Raw genomic sequence first — 25,723 nt, 5'->3', positions numbered from 1 at the left:
CATGCTACCACTAGGATAGCTGGTCTATAAGGTTGACTTTACAACCAATCACCATAAGGGTTGTTTGGACTGATATAAGGTGTACACTAGAACTAGTGACATCATACATCAGGCCAACTTCTCACACACATCAAAATATATAGTGATATAATATGCATGCATACATATATACACTCGTCACTTAGAAAGGTTTTATTAGCAGGCATAAAGCCCCCTATATATACACACCCAAGTGTACATAGAAACTGCAATATTTACAAGGCCTGATTTACTAGTGTATCTTGTGGCTAAGTATACAAAGCTTGATTTTTGCTTTTTATCTAAATATATTGTAATACTCTTACAGGTGTTTTCCCTATAATCATATTTACATACTGTGCCATGCATTTATTTTCTTAAAAAGAAGCAAAAAGCCATATACACACTCCTCCACCTATATGTATTGTAAATAACATGAATTTATTAAATGCATATATATGTTAGGCAAAATACATAAATGTGTGTGTGTGTGTGTGTATATATATATATATATATATATATATATATATATATATATTCACTGAAAAAACCATAGGTTTCACACATGTTATAGTTAGCTGGACATTTCACTCGTAAAAAACCAATGAAATTCCCCCGTTATAGTTAGTTCAGCTAACTATAACTCGCGCGCCCGCAATCCACTGCTGATGACGTCACATATTACATCACTCATGACATGGTCAGTGACATCACTCATGACATCACTGATGACATCTCAAATGACATCACTGATGACATCACTGATGACATCATCCATTGAGTATGTGTTTCTGAACAATTTTAATGTTTAATATATATAGGGAAAGGCCTGTTGAAGAATGAGTGGGTGTACAAGTGTGTAAATGGATGATTTTCTGTGGTGCGTAACTAACTCTATAAGTGAGTCATTAAATGTATCTTAAGGCAGACTAGTGACTAAACTAGGTAAATGTCTGTATGTTTCTGTATGTTGGTGTATAAGTGGCTGCATGGTTTTGTGAATACCTATATGAGTGTCTATATGAGTTATTGATTGCTTGTCTCAGTATCTGTATGGGTTCCTGAGTGTTTGTGTGGGTAGGGTGTGTGTGACTCTATGCATAGATGTGTGAGTGGGTGATTCTATGGGTGCATGGTTTTAAGAGTGCATCTGTGATGGACTGTATGGTTGAGTGAGTGTATGTATGGGTGTGTTAGGGATTGACTGTATATCTCAGTGGTACATTTGTGACTAACTACATATGTGTAAGGCAGTATATATGCGTGTAAGAGTATATAAGTGGGTAGATGTGAGACTGTGTGATTGTGAGAGTCACTGTATGGATGAGTGTGTGCTTGTATCAATGATTCTATAAGTGCGTAAGAATGTGGTACTATTTTTATGATTACGTGAACTTGAGTGTGTATAACCGCATAGGTGAGTAAATGGGAGTGCAATTATTTGCATGACTGACTAGGTGTGAGAGTACCTCTATGGATGATTGGTGGTGTGTGAGTGTCTATATAGGTGTATAAATGCATATGATAGTCTTGTATGGAGTGACTATAAGTATGAGTGACTGTACAGGTGAATGAGTGGAGGTGTATGTAGACCTAACAGTTAATAAGTGGGTATGTAGTTATAGGTATTGGAGTATGTATGGTTTTGAGAATGGAACTCTGAAATTTTGAGTCGGTGTATCAAAGGTTATATTAGGGTGTGAGAAGATGTGGTAATTTATCACATGGATGATGTCATCAGTGATGTCATCAGTGATGTCATTTGAGATGTCATCAGTGATGTCATGAGTGATGTCACTGACCATGTCATGAGTGATGTAATATGTGATGTCATCAGCAGTGGATTGCGGGCGCGCAAGTTATAGTTAGCTGAACTAACTAGAACAGGGGAATTTCATTGTTTTTTTACGAGTGAAATGTCCAGCTAACTATAACGTGTGAAACCTATGGTTTTTTCAGTGAATTTGCAAGGTTTTTTAAATGCTAATTCCTAACTATAACGTGTGTGAAACCTATGGTTTTTTAAGTGAATTTGCAAGGTTTTTAAAACGCTAATTTATGAATGTATTATTATATTTTTTAAATATTTATTTTACAATAAGCTACCTCTATATATAGTTATAGATTAACTTTATCCGGTAATATGGAATGGCTCAGTTTTGTTTTTTTAAATTTGGATAGAGTTGAACAGCATAGTTAATTTCTTCTATAAACTTATAAACACTTTTTTAAAAATAATTTTTTTTGTAAGGGTTTTTGTCCGTGCGTGCACGGTGCGCACACGGTGAACAAATGCGTATGTGCTCCGTGTGCGCATGGGTAAGTGCACCAGGTGCGCATGCGTATGTCGTGCGTGCTCAGTACGCGCGTGCTCCGTACGCGCATGCGCGCGTGCTCCGTACGCGCATGCGTGCGTGCTCCGTACGCGCATGCGTGCGTGCTCCGTACGCGCATGCGTGCGTGCTCCGTGCGCGCACCGTGCGCGCACAGGAAGTCATGTGATTTAGAAACAACACTTTTCATTGGTTTATAGTAGTTTCAGGGCATGTGATTAAGAAACAACACTTTTCATTGGTTTATAGTAGTTTCAGTTCCAGAAACTTCCAACACCACACCCACTCCCCTCATTATTACTTCTGATTCCCTGGGAGAAGGAGCTGAGCAGCTTTTCCAGTACTCCAGTACATGAGAATGGCAGAGCAGCAGTCATCTTCTGGGAGTGAGCAGGAGACCCTTGTGAGACAGAGACAGAGGAAACAGAAAGACTCTTTTATATGGCAATTTTTTACATTTCCAGAGGGGCAAAAGAAGGCGAATGCTCCAAAAGTCACCTGCACTCTTTGTGATCGTGTCTTATCAAGAGGAGATCCTAAAAAGAAATACTCTTTTAGTATCTTCACTATGATCAGGCACGTTAGAGATGTACATCCTGTGGCTTATGCTCGAGCTGCTTTGAGAAAACCCTCCAGCTGCTCAGCCGAGCACATCCGCAGCAGCTCAGCCGAGCACATCATCGGCAGCTCAGCCGAGCACTTCATCTGCGGCGGCAGCTTCACCTGCTTCTGTTCCTCTGGATATACACCCTCTGTTTAAGAGGGTGCATATACGGTGCAATGCGTGCAATGCTCTTCTCTCTTATGGGGACACCAGCATTCCCTTAATAGAGAGCAAGATACAGCAGCACACGTGCGGCACCCTATAATTTTTGGCATTTTTCTGTTCCTCTGTCCCTCTATCAACACAACGGCTCTTTTTAGAGCCACCTAACATCTAAACACTTACATTGTATTTTTAATTCTATTTTTTTTTTTTTCGCCGTGCGCGCACCTCGTGATTTTTAAAAAAAAAATTAAATGTTTTTTTCACCCTTCATGGTCCTTCAGGGACCCGCTGACAAAAGCTAGGTCGTCAGGAACTCTGTACCCTGCCCCCTTTTCACGTTCTCCACCTTTCTTTTTCACTGTCACACACAAAATGGTGGACAACACTTCCTGATTTCGACCGATTTGAATGTTGACTGACATGTAACCACCAATCAGAATTACGCTTGCGCACGGCACCGTGCGCGCAGGGTGTGCGGCTATAGATATTTATGTACTTTTAACTGCAATTTTCTCAGGAACTACTGAACAGATTGACACCATATATGCAAAAGGCACATCCCTGACCTGAGGACTACCTCTTTGCCAAATTTCAAGTAATTCTGTTCAGCCATTCGGGCTGTACCTTCGACTAAAGGTACAGCCCCCGCTTGACGAATCACCCCGAGACTTCCAGGGTAGGAGCCGAGCGGAGCGCCCCATTAGTTTTGAAAATTTTGCGAGGATCCGTCAACCAGCGCCAGAGTTATTCAAAATAGAATTTTCAGATTTTCTATGGAAACACGGTCCCAACTATAACCATCTACTGGCGACCGCCAGTAGATAATGTATGTATATATATATATATATATATATACTACTTCTACCAGCATCCTCCTGTGCACTAAGCAACACCCACTCAGGGCGGGAACTGATCAAAATGGTGTGCTGGTCGTTCCGAATTTGACTTAGCAATGCAGTCGCCCATGAAGAAGAGGTGACATCCTCGAAACGCGTCGGCAGAAAGACTGTAATCCCGGATCCTGCTGGTTGCTATATTTTAATTTAATCGTTGGTGTGATTCAGCGGTTAACAGCAGCGGTGTGTGCCTCCAGATATGCTTGGGCACTTTGAGTTGGAATATATATATATATATATATATATATTCACTGAAAAAACCATAGGTTTCACACATGTTATAGTTAGCTGGACATTTCACTCGTAAAAAACCAATGAAATTCCCCCGTTCTAGTTAGTGCAGGCAACTATAACTCACGCGACCGCAATCCTCTGCTGATGATGTCAGATATTACATCACTGATGACATGTGTCTTTATGAAAAATAAATATTTGTAATATATGTATAGCTAAAGATACAGTATTAGCATCAACAGAGGATTGCGGTCGCGTGAGTTATAGTTGCCTGCACTAACTATAAAGGGGGAATTTCATTGGTTTTTTACGAGTGAAATGTCCAGCTAACTATAACAAGTGTGAAACCTATGGTTTTTTCAGTGAATTTGCAAGGTTTTTTAAATGCTAATTCCTAACTATAACGTGTGTGAAACCTATGGTTTTTTCAGTGAATTTGTACGGTTTTTTAAATGCAAATTTTTTGAGATTTTTGGTAAACCTATGTATAAAATAATATATGTACTATATCCTGCATTATGGAATGGTTAATTTTTTTTAATGCATTTTTTTCCGTGCGCGTACGGTAAGCTGACGCTACGCGCTCCGTACGTCATAAGTACGGTGCGCTTACGTGATACGATGCGCGTACGGTAAGCTGACGCTACGCGCTCCGTACGTCATAAGTACAGTGCACTTACGTGATACGTACGTGTACACGCATGCGCGGAAGCAACGTCGTGGTTACGCAGGGGCGTGTAATGCGCATGCGCGAGTGCGTCTTACGTACGCGCTCCGTAAGCGCTCCGTAAGCGTCACGTTTGCGCATGCGTACTTGTTTACGAGCGCGTACCGTAAGCTTACGGAGCGCGCACGGTAGGTCATGTGATCCACAAAGAACACTTTTCATTGGTTGAAACTACTTTCAGTTCCAGAAACTTTCCACACCACACCCATTCCCCTCATTACTGCTTGAGATCCCCTAGGAGAAGGAGCTGAATTGACATTGAGATACAATGGCAGAGCAGCAGACCTCTTCTGAGAGGGAGCCTAGCAGCACCATCATCAGACAGAGAAGGAGGAAACAAAAGGATTCTTTTGTGTGGGAGTATGTTACTTTTCCAGAGGGGCAGAAAAAGGTCAATGCTCCATTGGTCACTTGCACACTTTGTGACCGTGGAAGGATCCAAGGAAGAAGTATTCCTTTGGAAATCACTCTATGAAGAGACACCTTAGGGATAGACATCCCAGGACCTTTGCTCGACATACTGGAGAAAACTCTTCAGTAAGTCACCTGAGCCCAACCTCAGAAGCTCAGCCGAGTACATCATCGGCAGCTCAGCTGAGCCCTTCCTCTGAGGTGGGAGCATCACCTTCTTCTGCTCCTCTGGACATTAACCCTCGATTTGGGAGGGTTGCAATGAGGTGTACAACGTGTTGTGGTCCTATTGTTTTTGGGGAGACCAGTGTTTCCCTTATTAACAATAAGATAGACCAGCACGTTTGTAGACACTTATAATATTCCCATTCTTTCTTTCCTCCATCCCTGTATTAACCCAACGGCTCTTTTAAGAGCCAACCTTACCTCACAATTTTTTATTTTTTTTTAAGCTTTCCTTTTTGAAATTTTTTTTTTGCCGTGCGCGCACGGTACGCGTAATAGTTACGCGAAGTTCGCGGAATTTCTCCTCGCGGAATTTCTCCGTTTACGCCGTGCGCGTACGCTACGCGCATTTGGCGATTTTTTTGAAAAAAAAAATAAAAATAATTTTTGCCCTTGGGGGTCCTTCTGGGACCCCCTGACAAAGGCTAGGGGGTCAGGAACTGTCCAGCCTGCCCCCTTTTCACGTTATCCACCTTTGTTTTTCACCCCCTCAGACTGCGAGAGACAAAATGGGGGCCGATACTTCCTGGTTTCGACCGATTCGAATGTTTACTTAGATCTAACAACCAATCAGAATCGCGCTCGTGCACGGCGGCGTGTGCGTACGGTAAGCTTACGGTACGCGCTCGGAGCGCGCCCATAGATATATATATTGATTTAAATGCTATTTTCTCAGGAAATACTGAACAGATTTACACGAGACCTTCAAAAGGCACATCCCTGACCTGAGGGCTACCTCTCTGCCAAATTTCAAGTAATTCTGTTCAGCCGTTCGGGCTGTAGCTCGGACTAAAGGTCCTATGGAAAAATGCATGGGGAAAACGTGTTTTGGGACCCCCCCTTTTTCTCAGCCCCCGCTTGACGAATCCCCCCGAGACTTTCAGGGTAGGAGCGGAGCGCCCCACCTATTTTGAGAATTTCGCGAGGATTCGTCAATCGGCGCCAAAGTTATTCCAAATAGAATGTTGCGGATTTCCTATGGAAACACGGTCCTAACTATAACTATCTACTGGCGACCGCCAGTAGATAATATATATATATATATATATATATATATGTGTTCTTCTTTCTTTATAACTAAAATATAAAACATTACTTACTGCCAGTAGGTAGTTATAGTTAACACCTAGTTTCCATAGGAAAATCATTTTTTTGATTCGCTTATAACTTGTTTAACAAATCTTTACAAAATGTCCCCAAAAAAGTGACACTTTGTCTAGTCCTGCATGGAGAGAGTGATCTGCCAACCGAGTTCCAAGAATAGAGGGGCTTCCTGTGCAATTTCTCATAGGGTTTTTGAACTAGACTACAGCCTGAACTATTGGACAGTAAGGCCTAACTTAGGAGCCCGGAATGTAAAGCATTTTTAGTGTTTTTAATACAAGATGGCTGCCAGAGGGTCAAGCCTTTAAGAGGCGTTTATACTTGAGATCACTTTTTAGTGTTTATCCCTGCTTTAGCCACCCATCCAAAGCTTGAACAGTCTGCCCTAATTACAGTGATCTCTCTGCTGGGTAAGGGCATGGATCGCCTGCTTTCCTTCCGTGAAACACTGTGACAGTAATGAGGACCCTCGGACCACATGTCTCACCCCGGGTTCCTTATCAGGATCTAGCTGGATTCCTGGAGTGGCTCCCGGGCTGCGGTGACTCTGTGCCCTTGTCTCTGTCCCCCTGTCTCTGTCCCACAACTCTCAGCCAAGTAGATTAGCTGTCGTCACTGGTGTCTCCCAGCTCATCCGTCGCCCACCAGAATCCTGGCACTGTTTGGTGGCAATAAAGGGAATCCACCAGCTTTGATGCTAAGGAGGTAAGATCCGACCATCCAGTGGTCAATCACGACGTTGGTGACTCTCGTGCTCCTCACGACTCACTTAACCCCCTCCCCGCCCCTGTTGCCATGCACATTCAGGAGGGGCTACTGCAGTTGTTGCAGCTATGCGTAGCTCCCCAAGGGCCCCTATTAGGGGGAAGTCATCAGACTACTGTCTGCCATTGCCCTAGACCAGAACCCCTTCTGTGCCATGCCGTATCCTCCAGCAGACCTCCACATTGTGAGATAGGGCGACCATCAAGCAATTATCTGCCCTACTCTGGACCAGGATTCCTGCCTTGCCCTGCTGAAGCCACCTCCATGTAGCGGCTTACTCTGCTCCCTGCCAGATTGCCCCGCTAAAGCTGCCTGCTTGTAGCTGCTCACACAGCGCCCATCTGCGAAGCGGGACTCCGCTGAACTTCTGGGGTATTACCAACCTCCTGGTAGCACCAAGCTTGGGGTCTCTACCTTCAGACTACAGAGGCCCATCTTCCCAGGAGGTTCTATGGGACCCACTGAAATTCCCTGCTTCCTCAGCAGCAGCTTGCTGTCTGAGTTGTTCAAGAAAGGGGCCGGATTGCTGCTCCAATCTCGTCTGCCCTGGAAGGGCCCCTGCCCCCAAGAACTCTGCTTGGTCTGTCCAAAGTTCCTCTCGGACAGTTCCTTCACAGGGACTTGGATCATCTCACCTCAGGAGACTGATCCTCACTAGGTGTTTGAGAGGAGGATAATTCCTTATCCTTCCTGCTCCTTCTCTTAGGAGCAATCTGGTCAATGTTTTCAGGATCCAGTGATCCCAAACTGCTGAGCTGTTTGGCCTGAGCCCTAGTGACAGCAAATACACTGGCCTAGATGCCCATCATCTCTATATGAGTCCTGTACTCTACTTCAGAACAGGCTGAAGTTTATAAATCATTGCCCAACAGCCAATCTACAAGGGCCCTCTTTCTTGCATAGTATGACCCCACGTTTTGCTGCATTGCTGATGTACTTTGACTGAGTGTGCCCTGGGCTCCTGCCAATCAGGTACCAGGTGCCTGTGTTCCTTCTCTAAAACTGCATTGAAGCCTAAACCCAATTGGCATCTCTGGCCACATGTCAGCCCCTGGTAAATGGTACCCTAGGTACCTAGGGCACTGTGACCAGAGAAGGCCTCTAAGGACTGCAGCACTTATCATGCCACCCTTAGAGGCCCTGTACCCTGACACACACACACTGCCTTTACAGGCTGAGTGGGTGCCAAACAAAACAAAGAGACAACATGGCCTACATCCCTGTGTGCCATGCCCACAAACCACTGCCTTGGCATACATCAGTCACCTCTCTAGCTGGGTGCCCTATGCAAGTGGTGAGGGTACAGGTGCATGAGCCCTGTACCCCTACAGTGCCCAAGTCCATTCCTGGGCCCTGTAAGTGCAGTGCTGCCATTAAGATTATATGGAGCTGGAAGGTTGTCATTACAAACTCCACAGCACCATAATGGCTGCACTGAAGACTGGGAAGTTTGGTATCAAACTTCTCAGCACATTAAACCCACACTGATTCCAGTGTGGGATTCAATGTAAAATGCACGACAGAGGGCATCTTAGATGCCCCCTGAAACTCGACCAACTCCCAGTGACCTGATTGAGTGGCTGCGCAGGCTGCCATCACCAGACATGTTTATGGACCCCTGGGTCGAGAGCTTTCTGCTCTCGGGGGCCTGAAACAATGCACATTCTGGGACGAGGTGCCATGCCTCCTCCCCCAGGATGGGCAGTGTTCACGAAGGAGAAGCTTCAAAAGCATGTCGCCTTTGTGAGCTTCTCCAGACCACTTGCTGTACTAAGCAACTGGTCCCCACTGGTTCTACCTTCCACTTTGGGTGGGAGACCTGGCGGGAAAAACAAAGTGAGGAAGAGAGGTGTGCCCACCTCTGCCAACTCCGCCCCTAAGGTGGAGGAGACGAGGTGAAGTACAACGTCGAGTCCGCGCCATCTTGATGAGGAGGCGACCCAGCCAACCAGTGACAGGCTCCTGCCCCCCATCCCATTGGAGAGTGGCAGAATAGGGGGTGTACCCAACGGAGGGAAGGGACCTGTAACACCCCTAAATGTAGTATTTAGGGGCACCCTGAACCTTCCTTCCTCAGATTCAGCAACCACAAGAATAGAAGGACGAGAAGCCGTGCAGAGCTAACAAGAGGACGACGCCCATTGAGTTAGCCCCAGCCCTACAGGCCTGTTTCTCCTCGAACCTGCTCCTGCAAAACCCTAGCGTGTCCAGTGGCCAGCAACCACAAACTCCGGAGGACCTGCCTGCATTCACTCTCCAAGCTGTTTCTCCTGTGAACACCGGACGTGTTTGAACTGCAGCTTCTGGTGCCAGCCAGAAACCGCAAATCCAGCACATTCTGCACCCGCCGAGCCCGGCCTGTATTTGAGTGAACAAACACCACGAGGAGGTCCCCCCGGCGATCCTGGCCCGAGATCCGGCGACCCCTGACCTGCCTCAAGCTTCCAGACAACGCCTTCAGCCTCAATCCAGGAGACCCTCTCCCCTACCGCGACCAGAGCGGGTAAGAAAACCCGACGTCTAAAGGCACCCCTGCACCCGACGTTCCACGGCCTTGTGTGCCCAACCCAGTGGTGCAAAACCATCCCTCTACATCCCAACTTACCCCTCGAAGTGGTGGTCACTCCTGGAAGATCTTCGTCCCGGAGCCTGCAGTGTTTCTTTGTCCCGGAGAATCTCCATTGAATTCAACAGGGCACCGACCTCAAAACTGCTCCAGGCTGCCCTAGCGCCGCTGAGGGTGCCCCTTTAGTGCTAACTTGGTCCCCAACGTGCCCTGAGCTTAACCCTAGGAGCTTTGCTCCCACAACCCGGTGGCCTGCTTGCCAGCAGCCACCAACCGGAGTCCCCCTATCCCCCCTAGGATAACATTGGGCCTCAACACTCTGCACCCGAGTGCCGCTGAAGGTGCAACAACAGTGCATCACTGACCCTGGGACACCCCCAAGTCTAACCCCAGAACCCTAACTCAAAAGATCGATTACTTACCTTGAAACCGATAACTCATTTTTCCTCACAGGATAACATTGACACGTTTTCTCCCAAAATATTTCCAAGTGTCGACTTTTGAAAACTGCAAATATTCCTTAAAAATCGTCCGATTAACCAAAACGCATTTTCTCAACTGTTTTCAGGAAATGTCCCAGTGCTGAATCCAGGATCCAGCACTGACTAAGAAAAAGTAACGATAACCTAACTTACCTGCGAAGTGAATTTCCTCCCATAGGATAACATTGGTGATTCCATGTGAAAAAGTTTTGAAGTGTCAACTTTTGAAATACAATAATATTCCTTAAAAATCATAACTTTAGCCAAAACGCATTTACTCACCTGTTTTCAGGAAATGTCCCAGGGCTGAATCGAGGATCCAGTCCTGTGGTTAGAAAAGTAATTTGAAAAGTAATTAACTGCATTTTTCTGAAAAAGCTCATTCAATTGAATGTACTCTACCTGCTATGTGTTGCACACTGCTGTCTTAAACCTGTAATCAAAACCAGTACCAGTTGCACTGCAATTCTGAACTGTGTTCAAACAAGTCAATTAATACTGCAAAGTATTTTCTATGCTTACCTGTACCAGGCTTGCTTGGTTCTAGAAATAAAACAGTATATTTTTTTTATACAAAACAATTGATCTAGAGTTCAGTTCTTGAGTGTGTGAGACCATTTGCTGACTGAGTGTACATCAAATGCTTTAACTGTCCTCTGATACTACCTTACTGCTCGACCAAGCTACCACTTTAGAGAGTAAGGTTCTATCTAACTTTAACCTCTGCCAAACCTTTGGAGACTCTTGGACTCTATACACACTGTACCTCACTTTGGAGCAGTATATATAGAGCCAGTTTCTTCCAAGGTCTAGCGATACCACAACTCCCTTAGGTCCAGTTACCCCTCCCCAGCTGAGATGATTCACAACTGCCAAGGAATGATCAGTCCTGACATTGCTAGCGCTGGTTACTTGGTACATCTGTCCAAGTATGATTTGTTCAGGACAAACAATTTTCTCTGTCAGCATGGTGATACTTGTTCCTGTGTCCCCAAAACCTATTGCTTCCTTTCCATTGATTAAAGGCTGTTGCCTGTACTTTCCCAAGTTAGTGGGGCTTACTAGTAAGGTGGCAAGATCAATGCCACCATCACAGACTAGAACAGGCTGAGTTGGAGTTCTGACTAAGCCAGAACCAACCTCAGAACCCAAGGTTAACCCAACTAATACCTTGGTTGTTGTACCATCACTTGTACTGATGCTTGGGGGCGCATTTGCCTTGGAGGCAGTGGTAGTAGATTCCTTGGCCTTTGGACAATCTGCATCTCTGGTTCAATGGGTCTTTACATAAATAACACCAAGGTTTCTTTTTACCTTTCTTGGAGTTTTGGGACTCGCCCCCAGATGCAGGTTTTTGGGGACCATGAGAAGACTTCTTTTCCTCTTCTCCCTACCTTCTCCTAGGGTTTAGAAGAAGCTTGCTTCTTTGGTCACCTCCACCACAGTGGTTCTTCTGCTTAACTCTTTTGTGGACCCATTTGTCTGCCTTCGTTCCCTATTCTTGAGGCGAGGTTGGATCAGGGTTCACCTGGTACTGGTGCAGTAGTTGGTTCTGTCAGTTTTTGATGATGTGCTTCCTCATTATCAAACTGTACAATCCCTCATAGTCCTGTACCTTGCTTTCAGAATCTTAATAGCACTGTCAAGGAAATTTACCCAGTCCTGGGAGTGTGCCTTCTGGGTGTCTCTGAACTTAATCCTGTATTGCTCAGTGGTTAAGCCAAACCCATCAATGAGCGCACTCTTTAAGACTGAATAGTTGTCAACACCCTCTTCTCTAACAGTGAGGAGCTTATTTCTACCTTTGTCAGCAAGGGAGAGCCACAGGATAGCTGCCCACTGCCCTTGAGGGACCTTTTGAATTGTACAGACCCTCTCCAAAGCAGTGATCCGTTTATGGATGGCACCCCCCTCCTTATAAGGAGGGACTATCCTGCTCAGGTTCCTAGTGTCAAAGGATGTTTCCCTGATTCTACGAACACTATTGCAGTCACCGTGGGACTCTAGTCCCAGTTTCTTCTTAGCTGTCTGTACGTCTAGGATCTCCTTGTCAAGGACCACTGTTCTTGCCTGAGTCTATTTCTCTCAAGTTGGAATATATGGTATTCCCTTTCCAAGGAGTTGTCACCGCTTGCTAGATAATGGAGGTCCCTATTGCAGTGTCTGTAGCATTGGATTCGACAAAGGGGGGACCTAGACCACCTCTGCCTACTCTGAACCCTCCCAGGAGGAATAGAGGGGGCTCCCACTGTGCCATCAGCACCATTTCCCGGTGGATCGGAGTTTGCCAGTGTGGAGTCATTAGACTCCTCTTGACCATACTCCAAATTGAGGTCACTAGGGAAACCCCTGGTGCCCCCGCTTCGGGAGCATCCCCACCCACATTGTCCTGTTCTTCTGCCCCTCCAGGATTCTTGTTATCCTGATGAAGTAGCTCCAAGAGCAGCTTAGTTGTATGGTTGTTACCTGGAGCTAAAGAAACCCCTCAAGAGGACCCACAGCCCAGAGACACACCAGTAGCAAAAGGACCTCGAGCAGCTCACCAAAGGATGAAGGCCCACGGTGCAAGGGATGCGGTGCAGACAAAGATCTTGGCTGCAGAAAAAGCTTGGGGCTGGCGCATCTTGGAGCCCGAAGATCTCTGGAGGAGAGAGTCAACAAGCCTTAGTAATGGTAAGTCGATTTGTTGCACAGGGGTTCTCTTCCAGCGGTTCAGACGAGGGATACTGGCCTCAAACTCGGTGAGAAAACTGTGCAGACCTCGAGGGAGTTGTAGAACCTCACCTGTGTTGCTGAGCCTTTCAGAGTCTGTGGGAGCCCAGGATCAGCAGACCAGGAAGCTCCTTTGGGATGCCTGCAGATGCAGGGGAGTGACTCCTTCACTCCAAGGGAAAATCCTTCGGGTGTCTTGGATGTCCACAGGTCTTGTGAAGAACCTGTATGAGACACAGGCACGAACGTTGCAGAAGACTTGCAGGACGATGAGACCAGGAGCAGCAGTATAGTTCCCAGTTGCAGTCTCGGTTCCCAAACCGAAGTCCAGCGAAGTCCAAAGTGCCCAGACGGTTGAAGTCGCAGTGCTTTCGGATCTGAATACTGTCCCACGATGAATCTAGGAACCCACCCACAGGTAAGCCCTTAAGTACCCTAAGGAAAGGGTTGGGATGATTCAGGGGTTCCTCCCAGAGGAGGGGCTGGACTGTGGGGAGGATACTTTCATGTCCTTAGTCCAGTTTTATGCCAGAGCAGGAGCCAACGGCTCCCTGAACTGGTTCCAACTGGAGTATGCAAAGAGGGCACCAAATGTGCCCATCAAATCAATCTAGTGGCGCTGGCAAGTGCCCCCACCCTGTCCTAATACACTAAGTCCTGTCTGGGAGGTGGTCACACCTCCCTGTGGCAGGAAACCTATTGTCCTGCTGTCCCGTGCTCGAGCTTGGCTCAGCATCAGGAAGGCAGAATTGGGTCTCTGGTTGGCTGCAGCCATAGTTTGCTGTCTGGGTCTAGGAGACTGGTACCGGGAGCACTGAGGGCCTCCTGGCGGAGCTTTACAGTGCATGGATTCATATCTCTGACATCGTTGCATGGAATCATACCTTCTCCACTGTTTACGGTGTGGTAGTATGATTCCAACATGTTTGATACCAAACACGACAGGGTTCGTTACAGCCAGTTTAGAGATAGCCATTGAGTAATGATGCATGGCCACTCTGTGTATTGTAATGGCTGATGCACTTACAACCCAGGAGAATGGACTCCGAGGTCGTAGGGCTGTCTTGCTCATGCAGGGGTACCCTCACACTTAAAAACAAGAAGCCTGCCTTCAGGATTGAAAGGCCTGCCTTAGGGGTGACTTATAGGTATCTGAAAGAAACACGTTAGTTAGATTCCTCACCTTAGAATATCCCCAGGCGTCCGGCTGGATTCGGGAAGATTTTTCGTCAGCAATACCCCTTGCGTGTCGCTAGGCGTCGTCTGCGGCTCCGCGTCCGTCGCCGGCATCGTGCGCCGGAATGACGTCGGAGTACTTAGACGCCGCCCTCGTGCGCTGACGTCAGTTCTTCTTTTTTCCGCGCCAGACAGCGCCGATCCCGGAAGAGCTTACCCCTTTAGTCACTTTTTCACTACAACTTTTCTGTCTCTTTTGTCTACTCAACTCGAACTGGTGCCGGTAGGATGCCTGGGTTCCTCCCCGGGCACTGGTTTCATCTCTCCTCCGACTGTGGCTTCGGAGGAGGGTGCTGCATTTTCCGTGGTGCTGCGCAAGGCGGCCGAAGCCCTTGGGCTGGAGCTGCCTGCTGTGGCCGTGAGGACTAACCTCCTCACTGAAGTGCTTCAACCGTCCGCAAGCTCCTCGGAGCCGCTGCTGCAGTTTAGCGAAGCACTGATGGACGTTCTCAAGGGCACCTGGTCCAAGCCTTCCACAGCACCTCCTGTGGATCGGAACGTGGCCCGGCGCCACCGCCCTGCTCCGGGCGACCCCAGTTTTCTGTCCTAACACCCCACGCCCGAGAGCCTGGCTATCCAGGCCTCTACTTCCCAATCCTCCTTCCAGTCTGCTCCCCCGGATCGGGAATCCAAGAGGCTGGAACAGTTCGGTAAGAAGCTGTTCTCTTCCCTTAGTTTGGGACTGCGGTCCTTGAACACTGCTTGCCTCTTGGACCGTTATTCTCACTCTCTGTGGGATACGGTGCAGGACATGCTGCCTCAGTGTCCGGAGGAGGCCTGGACGCGGCTCGCCCAATCTCTTGCCGACTGGCGGGATGCAGCACGACATGCTATTCGATGTGGACTAGACACTACGGACTCGCTGGGTAGGGCGATGTCAACCACGGTGGCGCTCAGCCGCCATGCCTGGCTGCGGTCCACGTCTTTCTCAGGGGATGTCCAGAGCACCCTCATGGATATGCCCTTTGATGGCACTAGTCTTTTTGGCGAAAAGGCGGATCGTGCGCTGGTGCGCTTCAAGGACTCCCAGGCTACGCCCAAGTCCTTGGGCCTCTCGGGCCGCGTCTGCAAACTTCTGCCTTTCGTCCCTTTCGTGGCCAAGGAAGGGGCGCCCCCTCACGTCCGCCTAGCCACCGGCCGCAGAACCAACCTGCACGCGGACGCGGATTCCGCCGAGGCGGTACCGGGGGTAAACGTGCCGGTCAGTCCACATCAATCCCGGCAGCATCCGCCTCAAAGCCCTCCTAGTCCGTGCTTTCAGGCCCATTCCACGCCAGAGTTCGCCATCACCTGCTCCACTGGCGTTCCATCACGTCGGACAGGTGGGTGCTGCAAATCGTCCGAAGGGGCTACTCCCTCGCCTTCCAGACGACCCCTCCAGCCATGCCACCGCAGTGCCACCGCATGTTGGGGGATCACTTGAATCTTCTACGGGAGGAAGTTGCAGCCCTCTTGGCCAAGGGGGCCGTCGAGCGCGTTCCTGGTCCAGAAGTAGTCCGTGGTTGCTATTCCCACTACTTTCTGGTTCCCAAGAAGGGCAAAGGGGGGCCTACGCCCTATCTTGGACCTCAGGAGCGTCAACGCCTTCCTCCGGAAGGAGAGGTTCAAGATGCTTACCCTAGCTCAGGTTCTGACTGCCCTGGATCCAGGAGACTGGATGGTAGCGTTGGACTTGCAGGACGCTTATTTTCACATTCCCGTCCTGCTGGCCCACCGACGTTACCTGCGGTTCACGGTGGGTCAGGAGCATTTTCAGTTCACGGTGCTCCCCTTCGGCCTCACCAGTGCCATCCCGGGTGTTCACGAAAGTGATGGCGGTGGTCGCAGCTCATCTGCGCAGATCAGGGGTTCCGGTCTTCCCCTATCTCGACGACTGGCTGTTGAAGGCGGGCTCGCCCCGGCAAGTCTTCTCCCACCTGCAGACTACGGCCGACCTCATGCATTTGCTGGGGTTCTCCATCAACGTGCCGAAGTTGCATCTGAGTCCCTCCCAGAAGCTCCTTTTCATCGGGGCGGTTCTGGACTCTGCGCAGTTTCGGGCTTATCTTCCGGAGCAGCGGGTCCGGGATATTCAGGCTCTGATTCCCATCTTTCAGCCTCTATCCCGGATTTCGGTCAGGTTGGTTCTGCGGCATCTGGGTCTGATGGTCTCCTGCATCCTGTTAGTGCATCACGCCAGGTGGCGAATGCGGGCTCTGCGGTGGGACCTGAAGTTTCAGTGGGGCCAGCATCTGGGCAACCTGTCTGACCATGTCTTGATCTCGGAGGGCACTGCAAAACAGTTGCAGTGGTGGCTCACGAACCGCGATTGGGTCAGCGGCAGATTCCTCTCCCTACCCCACCCGGAGCATGTAGTGGTGACGGATGCGTCCCTCCTGGGATGGGGGGGGCCACATGGGGGAGGCGGAGATCAGAGGACTCTGGTCTCCGGCGGAGTCTCGGCTCCATATCAACCTTTTGGAGCTGCGAGCGATCCGACTTGCACTGAAGGCATTCCTTCCTGTTGTCCGGGGAAGTTTGGTGCAGGTGTTCACGGACAACACCACCGCCATGTGGTATTGCAACAAACACGGCGGGGTGGGGTCGTGGACCCTTTGCCAGGAGGCTCTGCGCCTCTGGACATGGCTGAAACATCAGGGCATCACCCTGGTGGTTCAACATCTGGCGGGCTCTCTGAACGCCAGAGCAGACGAACTCAGCCGCCGGTGCATGATGGATCACGAATGGAGTCTCAACTCGGACGTGGTGCAAGGCCTCTTTCGACAGTGGGGAGAGCCTTGGTTAGATCTATTCGCCACCGAAGAGAACGCGCAATGTCAGCAGTTCTGCACGTTGGAATTTCCAAGGCGGCACTCGCTAGGCGACGCTTTTCGTCGCGAGTGGAGTTGCGGTCTGTTGTACCCCTTTCCGCCTATACCACTTCTGCCCAGACTGCTGAAGAAGATTTGGCGTAACCGGGCTCAAGTCATCTTGGTGGCTCCGGATTGGGCACGAAGGTACTGATATCCCGAGCTACTCAGTCTGTCAATCGATCCCCCAATACGACTGCCTCTTCAGGAGGACCTTCTGTCGCAGCAGCAGGGGGCGGTCCTCCACCCGAACCTGTCCAGTCTCCATCTTCATGCGTGGAGATTGAGCGGCGACAGTTGATGCCATTTGACTTGCCTCCTGAAGTCTGCGATGCGATTCTGGCAGCCAGGCGTCCCTCCACTAAAACTGTATACGCCTTTAGGTGGAACAAATTTTTGGCATGGTGCACAGCAAAGGCTGTGGATCCCCTTTCCGCCCCTCTTTCTGAGGTTCTTCTCTTCCTTCTTTCTTTGGCCCAGCAGGGCTCTGCTCTGGGCACTCTTAGAGGTTATCTTTCTGCTCTCTCTGCCTTCCTCCGGCTTCCTGATCAGCCTTCTCTTTTCAAATCCCCTGTTGTTTCTCGATTCCTTAAGGGCATTACTCACATGTTTCCTCCTGTCCCTTTCATAATGCCTTAGTGGGATTTGAATCTTGTTTTGACATATCTGATGTGCTCTCCCTTTGAGCCACTTCATAATTGTCTTCTTCGTCTGTTGACGCTTAAGACTGCTTTCCTGGTAGCCATCACCTCTGCTAGAAGTTTAATTTATTGTACAATTAATGAAAATTCACAATATAAAAACTTCAAAAAGAATACTCTGCTAGAAGGGTGAGTGAGCTCCAGGCTCTCTTTTCTAAGCCTCCTTTCCTTTCTATCCATCCGGACAAGGTTGTGCTCCGCACTCGCTCTTCCTTCCTTCCTAAGGTTGTGACTGCCTTTCATCGGGCAGTCTGTTACGCTGCCCACCTTCTTTCCGCCTCCCTCTAAAGAGGAAGAGAGGCTCCACCGTCTGGACCCAAAACGTGCGCTCTCCTTCTATCTGGACCGCACAAAACAGTTCCGGGTGGATGACCAACTCTTCGTTGGCTACGTGGGCGCTGAGAAGGGGCAGGCGGTGCACAAGCGTACCATCTCTCGGTGGGTCATTTTGTGCATCAAAGCTTGTTACTCCTTAGCTAAAAAGGAACCTCCTGTTGGGCTGAGGGCCTATTCCACTCGGGCCACAGCGGCGACGACTCCCCTGGGTCGGGGAGTCCCCTTGCAGGACATTTGTCAGGCAGCAACGTGGGCCTCGCTGCATACGTTTGCCAAGCATTATTGCCTGGACAGCCAAGTCCGGAGAGACGGCTTCTTTGGCCTTTCTGTTCTCCAGGACTTTCTGGTGTGATCTTGGTTCGCAGACCCACCACCGGGGTTGGTATTGCTGGGGTATCTATTCTAAGGTGAGAAATCTAACTAACGTGTTTCTTTCAGATGAACAAGTTACTTACCTTCGCTAACTATGTACCTCTAAGAAACATTAGTTAGTTAGATTCCTCACCGACCCACCCATCCTCCCCGTTCTGCGAACCGACATCTAGGGTTAAGGTTATCCTATTCACGGCCCTAGACTTTATTGGCACCAGTGTGGGTCTCTTGCATGGTTCTGCGTTCCTGGCGCGGAAAGCTATGTACAAGAACTGACGTCAGCGCGCGAGGGCGGCGTCTAAGTACTTCGACGTCATTCCGGCGTACGACGCCGACGACGGCCGCGGAGCCGCAGACGACGCCTAGCGACGCGCAAGGGGTATTGCTGACGAAAAATCTTTCCGGATTCAGCCTGACGCCTGGGGATATTGTAAGGTGAGGAATCTAACTAATGTTTTTTACAGATACATCGTTACCGAAGGTAAGTAACTTGTTCTTTAAGTGCAGTGACCTCAGATATAAGGAAACTTGTACCTGTTGTAAGTGGTGCTAGCACCAGCCTACACAGGCTACAATGGCAGGCCTGTAGTCTCAATTTGAGAGGTCTACCATGAGTGGCATAATACATGCTTCAGCCCATTGGGGACCCCTGGTGTATCTATACCCTGAGTACCTTAGTACCATATACTAGGGACTTACTAGGGCACACCAATAGCCAATCTGAAGTGTACCTAATTACACACCATGTTTAGGGAAGAAGCACAGAGACTGGGGTCCTGATTAGCAGGATCCCAGTCAGACTAGTCAGTAAAACATACTGACACCAGCAAAAAGTGGGGATGACCATGAAAGCAGATCTTACTTTCCTACAGCTGCCGTCTGACTATATACGGAAGGTACGCAGGGAGTCCAGACCCCTCCATGAGGAGTTCTGGCAGCCAATTGACTGCTTTGCTGCCAGTTAAGACTCTTTTCCCAGTTTTTGTCTTGATCTAACCAGCTGGCCGTATGCTGAAGATGTGAGACATAGTAATATAAATCAAGGCGGGGGGACTTCCAGTCCACCGTCCTCGTACCGTTTGATCTTAGTAGCCAGAGCCACTCTGCAATGCTGACCCGCCCAAAGCAGTGATATAAGAATACAATTGAGTTGCTTAATGACTCTGGAAGGGGGAGGACAGAATGTTTTGTTAGACATAAAGACAGAAAGTCAACTAAAACATTTTTACTATGGCCATTCTTCCCGTTAATGAGAGTGGCGGTGTCTTCCAAAAGGTTACTGATGTCCATAAAGCATCAGGGACCCTGTCCACATTCAGCTGTATCTGTAATCAATGTGTGTGTGCAACCCTGATCCCAAGATAACGTAATTGAGTCAACTCCCATATCAGGCCCAGAGCAGGTAGCCGGTGTACTGTGATGCCGGCCAAAGAGGCAAGGGGGAACAGCAGATACTCATCCCGATTAAACCGAAGTCCTGAGACCTTTCCGAAATCATTCAGCATCTTCAGTAGTTTTGGTACTGCCTGACGGAGGGAGTTAAGATCGAAGAGGGCATCGTCAGCATAGAGCAAAATAATGTGCGATATTGCACCCATTAGTATGCCACTTTCACTCACGTCCCTACGTACCCGTATTACAAGGGGCTCTATTGCAAGAGCAAACAATAAGGGTACAGTGGGCAGCCCTGCTGGGTACCAGTACCACAGCCCAACTGCCAGGATTCCAAGCGACATCATCTAATGTACACTATTGTCATGGGGTCCGATTAAAGCAACCATATTCTTATACGGTATCTTGGGCCAAAGCCTTTAAGCCGCATTACCTCAAGAAGGTAGCCCCAGTCCACCATATCAAAGGTTTCTTCTAGATCAATCGCAACCAGTGCTAGTTCTTCTATAAGCAGTGGGGTTAACCTTATATATGTGAGGGAGAGAAGGATCCCCGGTGCCACCCAAATAAACACTCCCCTGGCGTACGTAGAAGAGGCATAGCACATCTGATCCCAACATTTTTTTTTTTAGCTAATCTGGAGGCCCCAGAGTCATCAAGGTGCGTTTCTTGCATGCGTGCTTTACTGATCTTATGGCGTTTGAAAAATGTAAGTACTCTGTGGCATTTAATGTAAGTCCCCAGACCTTGGATGTTCCAGGTGAGGAATCAACAGTCAATCCCCATCCCGGTGTTGGCGCACTAGTTCGTACCACCACTCCACCCAAGCAATTGTGCCCAGCGGCTGAAAAACATCTAAATCAACCAAGCAGTCCAAACATTGCTAACCAAATAAACCAGAATCCCCTCCCTCCCCCCCACACCAACAGACTGATATGGTGCAACCATTCGACCATCTATACCTACCCACTGCATGTGCCAGGACTCACACAGCATCCCCGCCTGTCCAACTTAGACTGGCTAGAACTAACAGTTGAACAGCCACCTGGCCAGACTTCATAACCAAATTGTGCATCAGGGAAAGGCGCTACTGACGCTACCCTATATTTAAGAAGTAAGTGACCATGTCTGATGGTGTGATCACCAGCGCCGTATGACACACCTCCAACAACATCATCTGCCACATTTAACCCCCTCCAAAACTGAGTGCAGACAGTTATCTGGCCAACCTCTAACACAAATCCACGACCCATATCCCACAGGCACGGTTACATTCAGTCATCGTTCACGACCTCATTGCTGTGCAGACATTAAGCATCAATATTCATTCACCTTCCTCATGCTCCCTCACCTCTGAGGCGACCAGAGTATCAGGCACAAAGTCCGTTGCTGGGCTCGAAGCCCCAGTTCCACTGTCATCTGACTGCGATGGAAGATCTGAGCCCCAATCAGTGTGTGGGTGGTAAACGCTATGCAGCCACATGGTGCTGTCCTAGCTGATAGTCACATTCCAGGGACCCAATGGCTGAGTATTAGAGCCTGTCACCCTCGAACAGTGTTGATGCTTAGTTCTTTAAGAGCATATCCCTCTCGACTGTTGCCAGCTGAAGCCCGCCAACGAGTCCAGGTTGTCACCCCGGAGCTCGAGTCAGTCTCATACCTCATTTGAGCTGTCAAAGAAATGGGCTTTCCCCTGATGGCAGACTTTAAGTTTCGCAGGGAATAAGGTTTCTGGTGTTAAGCGCCTTCAGTTTTTGTTTGACATTAAAGAAGGTTTTTCCCTGATCCTGCACTTGCTTAATGTAGTATGGGTAGATTGCAATTTTGGCTTTGCCCAAGTGGGGGGACCAGGTTTTCGCTAGCACCACATAGGATGCAATCTCTATCATGGTAGTTGAGGATTTTAGCCATGAGAACACGAGGGGAGCCACCGGGCGCGGGTCCGACACCGGTTTTCCGTGGGCCCTCTCAACCACAAAAGGTTCAGACAAGCCCTGTGGCTTGAGTTAGTTTTGTACCTAATGTTCCAGGAATTGTTCTGTAGACGATCCTTCCGCTTGTTCATGAACTCCCAAGATGCTGATATTGCTTCGTTGTGAGCGTCCCTCTCCGTCCTCAGCCTGCCTGCCTAGTTCCGCAGTGGCGGTAGCCATCTGTGCCATATGAAGGTTAAGGCCCGCTACCTCTTCCTGCAGTTCAGCAATGTTGCCCTCTGCAGATTTGACTTTGTTGGAGACAGTTAGCAAGTCGACTTGGAGAAGATTTACGTCTACTGAAACAGCTTACATTTTTTGTTTGAGGGCAGTGCAGGAGCTTAGTATGGCCACCAAAAAGTCAGACCTGGATGACTCTGCATCTTCCCCTGATGGAATCTGAGCATCCAGTGCACTTGTTTACCTCGTTATCCTCTAGACGGCCTGGCGTGGAGTGGTATATTGAGCTATAGTGTTGGTTGCTTGAGCGTGGGCAGCATTGTCTTTACCCATGGTTTTAAGTGCACCGCCAGCCAGCAGACCTGGGCACAAAGGATAGTCGCCGACTTGTCACAGCCAGTGTCCAGGCACAAACACTGCTGAATGGGCACCCTCACAGAACCTCCTGGAGGTGAAGTTGGGTGTGGAGGACACCCTTGTTGCGGACAATACGCAGCCAAACAGGATGTGAGATCACATGCTCTCTTCCATAGTATAAGATGCTTCAGTCCTGCCCCAGGACACCACACAGGACCACCAGCAGCAGTGAGGCCCATCTGTACCAATCTCCGATCGCTGCATGCTTACAGAGCCATCAACACTTTACCGTCTCAAGGCCTCTGAACCTGGCGTCCACAGAAAGTGAGCAAAGTGGTCACCACTTGCCCGCACATCCTGGCGTCAAGTCTCTTCAGAATGCCGATCACCCGCCCCTTTAGGGGAGAACACACCAGTTCAAGGCGCTCTCGATGTAGGTAACATTCGCAGTATATAAAGCGCAGGCCGTCGCACTCCTGTGGTGTCTCGCAGGCAAAGGACTGACGAGTCACCCCACCCCCAACCCCCTCTGACTGGCTCTTGGGAAAGTGTGGGAGTGCGGCCTTTGAGAAGGCTTTGTCTGTCACCCTACTGCCGGGATCTGATTTCCCCGCCCCCTTTATCTCCGACCTGGCAAAGCAGGGTCCCATAAAGGGAATGCTTGGTTAGGGGTGGCAACTCCACCTTTCTAGATGGCGGCTGGGAAGCGGGCCTTTGATGAGCAGCTGCTAGCTGCTGGCCTGTTTGTCCCTTGCAGCGTGTTGCACCCGGTGACAACTGCTGCACCTTCTAGGCGGCCCCGGTTGAATGGAAGACCCAGATGTGAAAGACAACTAAATTATTTACTGAGCAAAGTTTGTATCCTGTCCTGGTTTGATTGTTCAAGTTGTAATACAGGAAGTCTATTAAACATGAATTAAATGGGAGAAATAGACTAAATGGCTGAATGAGCTTGTATTGGCAAAAGCACATCTGGTTTTACAGTGATTGCAGGCTGGAATTAAGTGACCTGCAATATTGATGCTTCATAGAAAATTGCACCGAATGTTTGTCTAAAATTATTAAGACTTCCTGTATAGCTATTCTAATTGGGGTTTTTTTCATGACAAATTCTATTGCATTTTAACAGTACATCTGCTGATACAAAAACAGGCACACATATTCCAAAACCACCCCACATTTCCCCAACATTACCCCCAATCAAGTACATTATTAGTTCCCAGTCCTCATCTTTAAAGCGAAACACTAGAGGATTGTATTTTATTGTCAATGTGAGCCGTGTATTTCATTGTCAATATGAGCCGTGGCAGTCAGTACTCTTGCCAAGACTAAACCATGGTAATCAGCACCACGCCGCCATATCTTAGGGTGTTTTGGGGGTCATCTCCTTGCCTGGAAGATGGCTTTCTCTAGACCCATACAGTGCTCTATTGCTTTCTTCCACACCCCAACTAGTGGTGGTGTAGCCGCCTTCCACATTTTGGCAATGTCCCTTTTTGCTACGGTAAGCCCCAAAAATAATAGTTGTCTCTTACAACGGTTCTCGACGATCCCCCTCTGAACTATGCAAAAGGATCAATTTAGGATTGTTTTAATTTGTTTTCATAAGACTATAGATGTGTGAACACACAAAGTGTACTACAGTAAATATTTCTGATTGATTTTTAATGCAGGCTGCCAACCAAGGCTCAAGATTCAGAGGCCGTAGACTTCAAGTGTCCTGGCATAAACCGAAAACGCCCTCCATTTCCACAGAGATAGAAGAGGAAGAATCCAAGGAGGAGGTAAATTGATAATAGCTTCTTAAACTTGAGAACGGCTGACTGTTACTCCCAAGTTCATTCTTTATGGAAATGTGATGTACGATAATCCTCGTTCCAGGATACATGCATCTTCATTCCTTCCTTAAAGTCTTCATTTGTAGTCCTTTATGTCCTACTGGTCTTTAGCTGCACCTTATGAGATGATAATTTACATTCACTCAAAAGTATCACAATGGTCTATTCTGTATTTCTGAAACTGCCCAAATGAAATTAAGTAAGAAAACCCTGTGTACAGCAGCCTTCCTGAAAATGTTGCATGTATTGGCAGTTGTTTTCAGAAAAGCCAGTGATGGAGTTTGTTTCCTTTTCAGCCACACTCCCGATAATTGAATGTGTGTTTCTTTTACCATATTGTGTGACACTGCTTTTAACCATTTAGTAAACAAGTGCAAATTAATAAGCGTAGATAGACCATTTTCTGCAGCTTGGACACTAACCCGCTGAGTTGTTCTTGGAGTTCCATTGTGCGGATTTAGCTTTTGAAATGTATTAATTATCATAGGTTTGCAGTTTGTAGTCTTTGTTCATGGAACACATTACCAATATGTCTTTGCTCTATTCAGTAACCCACTCGACACGTATAAAACTCAAGATTAATATTAGCGCACCCAGATATTAGCCATCTACTTTCAAATCTTACTCTTGTAACCAAAAAAGAATGTCTGTCTTCGTCTAATCTGCAACCTCTGGTTTCTGAACTGATACCTGTGAAAGGACAAATACACGATGCTTTCTCTAGCTGGGTGCTAATGGTGTTGGACTTGGAAGACTGGATGTGTCAGTAGATATTAAGGATGCGTACTGCTACATAACGATCATGTTGGCACACAGGAAGTACTTGCGAGTTAGGGCATGTTCAAGCATTGCCAGTACCCAGTACTTCCTATTGGGTTAATATCCGGCAAATGGGCATAGCTGTTTACCTGTATCTGGATGACTGGCTCATCAAAACCTCGACAACTTTGACAACTTCATTGCTGTTCAACTTGGGAGTTTTGATCAATCTTCACCAAATCTTACCTGGAACCCTTCCAGCGCCTTCTGCACATTGGGGCAGTACTGTATATCATCCCACTTTAAACTTTCCCCCTACCACGGAGGATACAGAACATTCAAAATATTGTTCCCATGTTCTAGATGGGAGCTCAAGTGCTGGTCCTGAAGGGTCCTATGCTTGCTCTGTTTGTTGTCTTCTTGCATCCTTCTGGTCAACATGCACTCAGGCTCATATTGGCCCTTCATTGGTGCCTCCGAACAGTGGT

The 25,723-nt window shown here is 48.3% G+C and overlaps 1 protein-coding gene across 4 annotated transcripts in view; it reads left to right on the top strand.

Annotated features, from left to right (window-relative positions):
• RBM27 (RNA binding motif protein 27) overlaps window positions 1-25,723 on the top strand; it is a 691,940-nt gene that overhangs the window by 626,418 nt on the left and 39,799 nt on the right. For all 4 annotated transcript variants that reach the window (XM_085618112.1, XM_085618111.1, XM_085618110.1 and 1 more), the window contains one exon: window positions 24,312-24,422. In XM_085618112.1, the coding sequence (XP_085474238.1) occupies window positions 24,312-24,422 (111 nt within the window). The remainder of the gene's footprint in view (window positions 1-24,311; window positions 24,423-25,723) is intronic.

Source organism: Triturus cristatus, chromosome 7 (assembly GCF_964204655.1).
Source record: "Triturus cristatus chromosome 7, aTriCri1.1, whole genome shotgun sequence".
NCBI classification, from domain to species: domain Eukaryota; kingdom Metazoa; phylum Chordata; class Amphibia; order Caudata; family Salamandridae; genus Triturus; species Triturus cristatus.
Note: the sequence above shows the minus strand (reverse complement) of the source record. Positions and strands in the feature narration are given on the sequence as shown.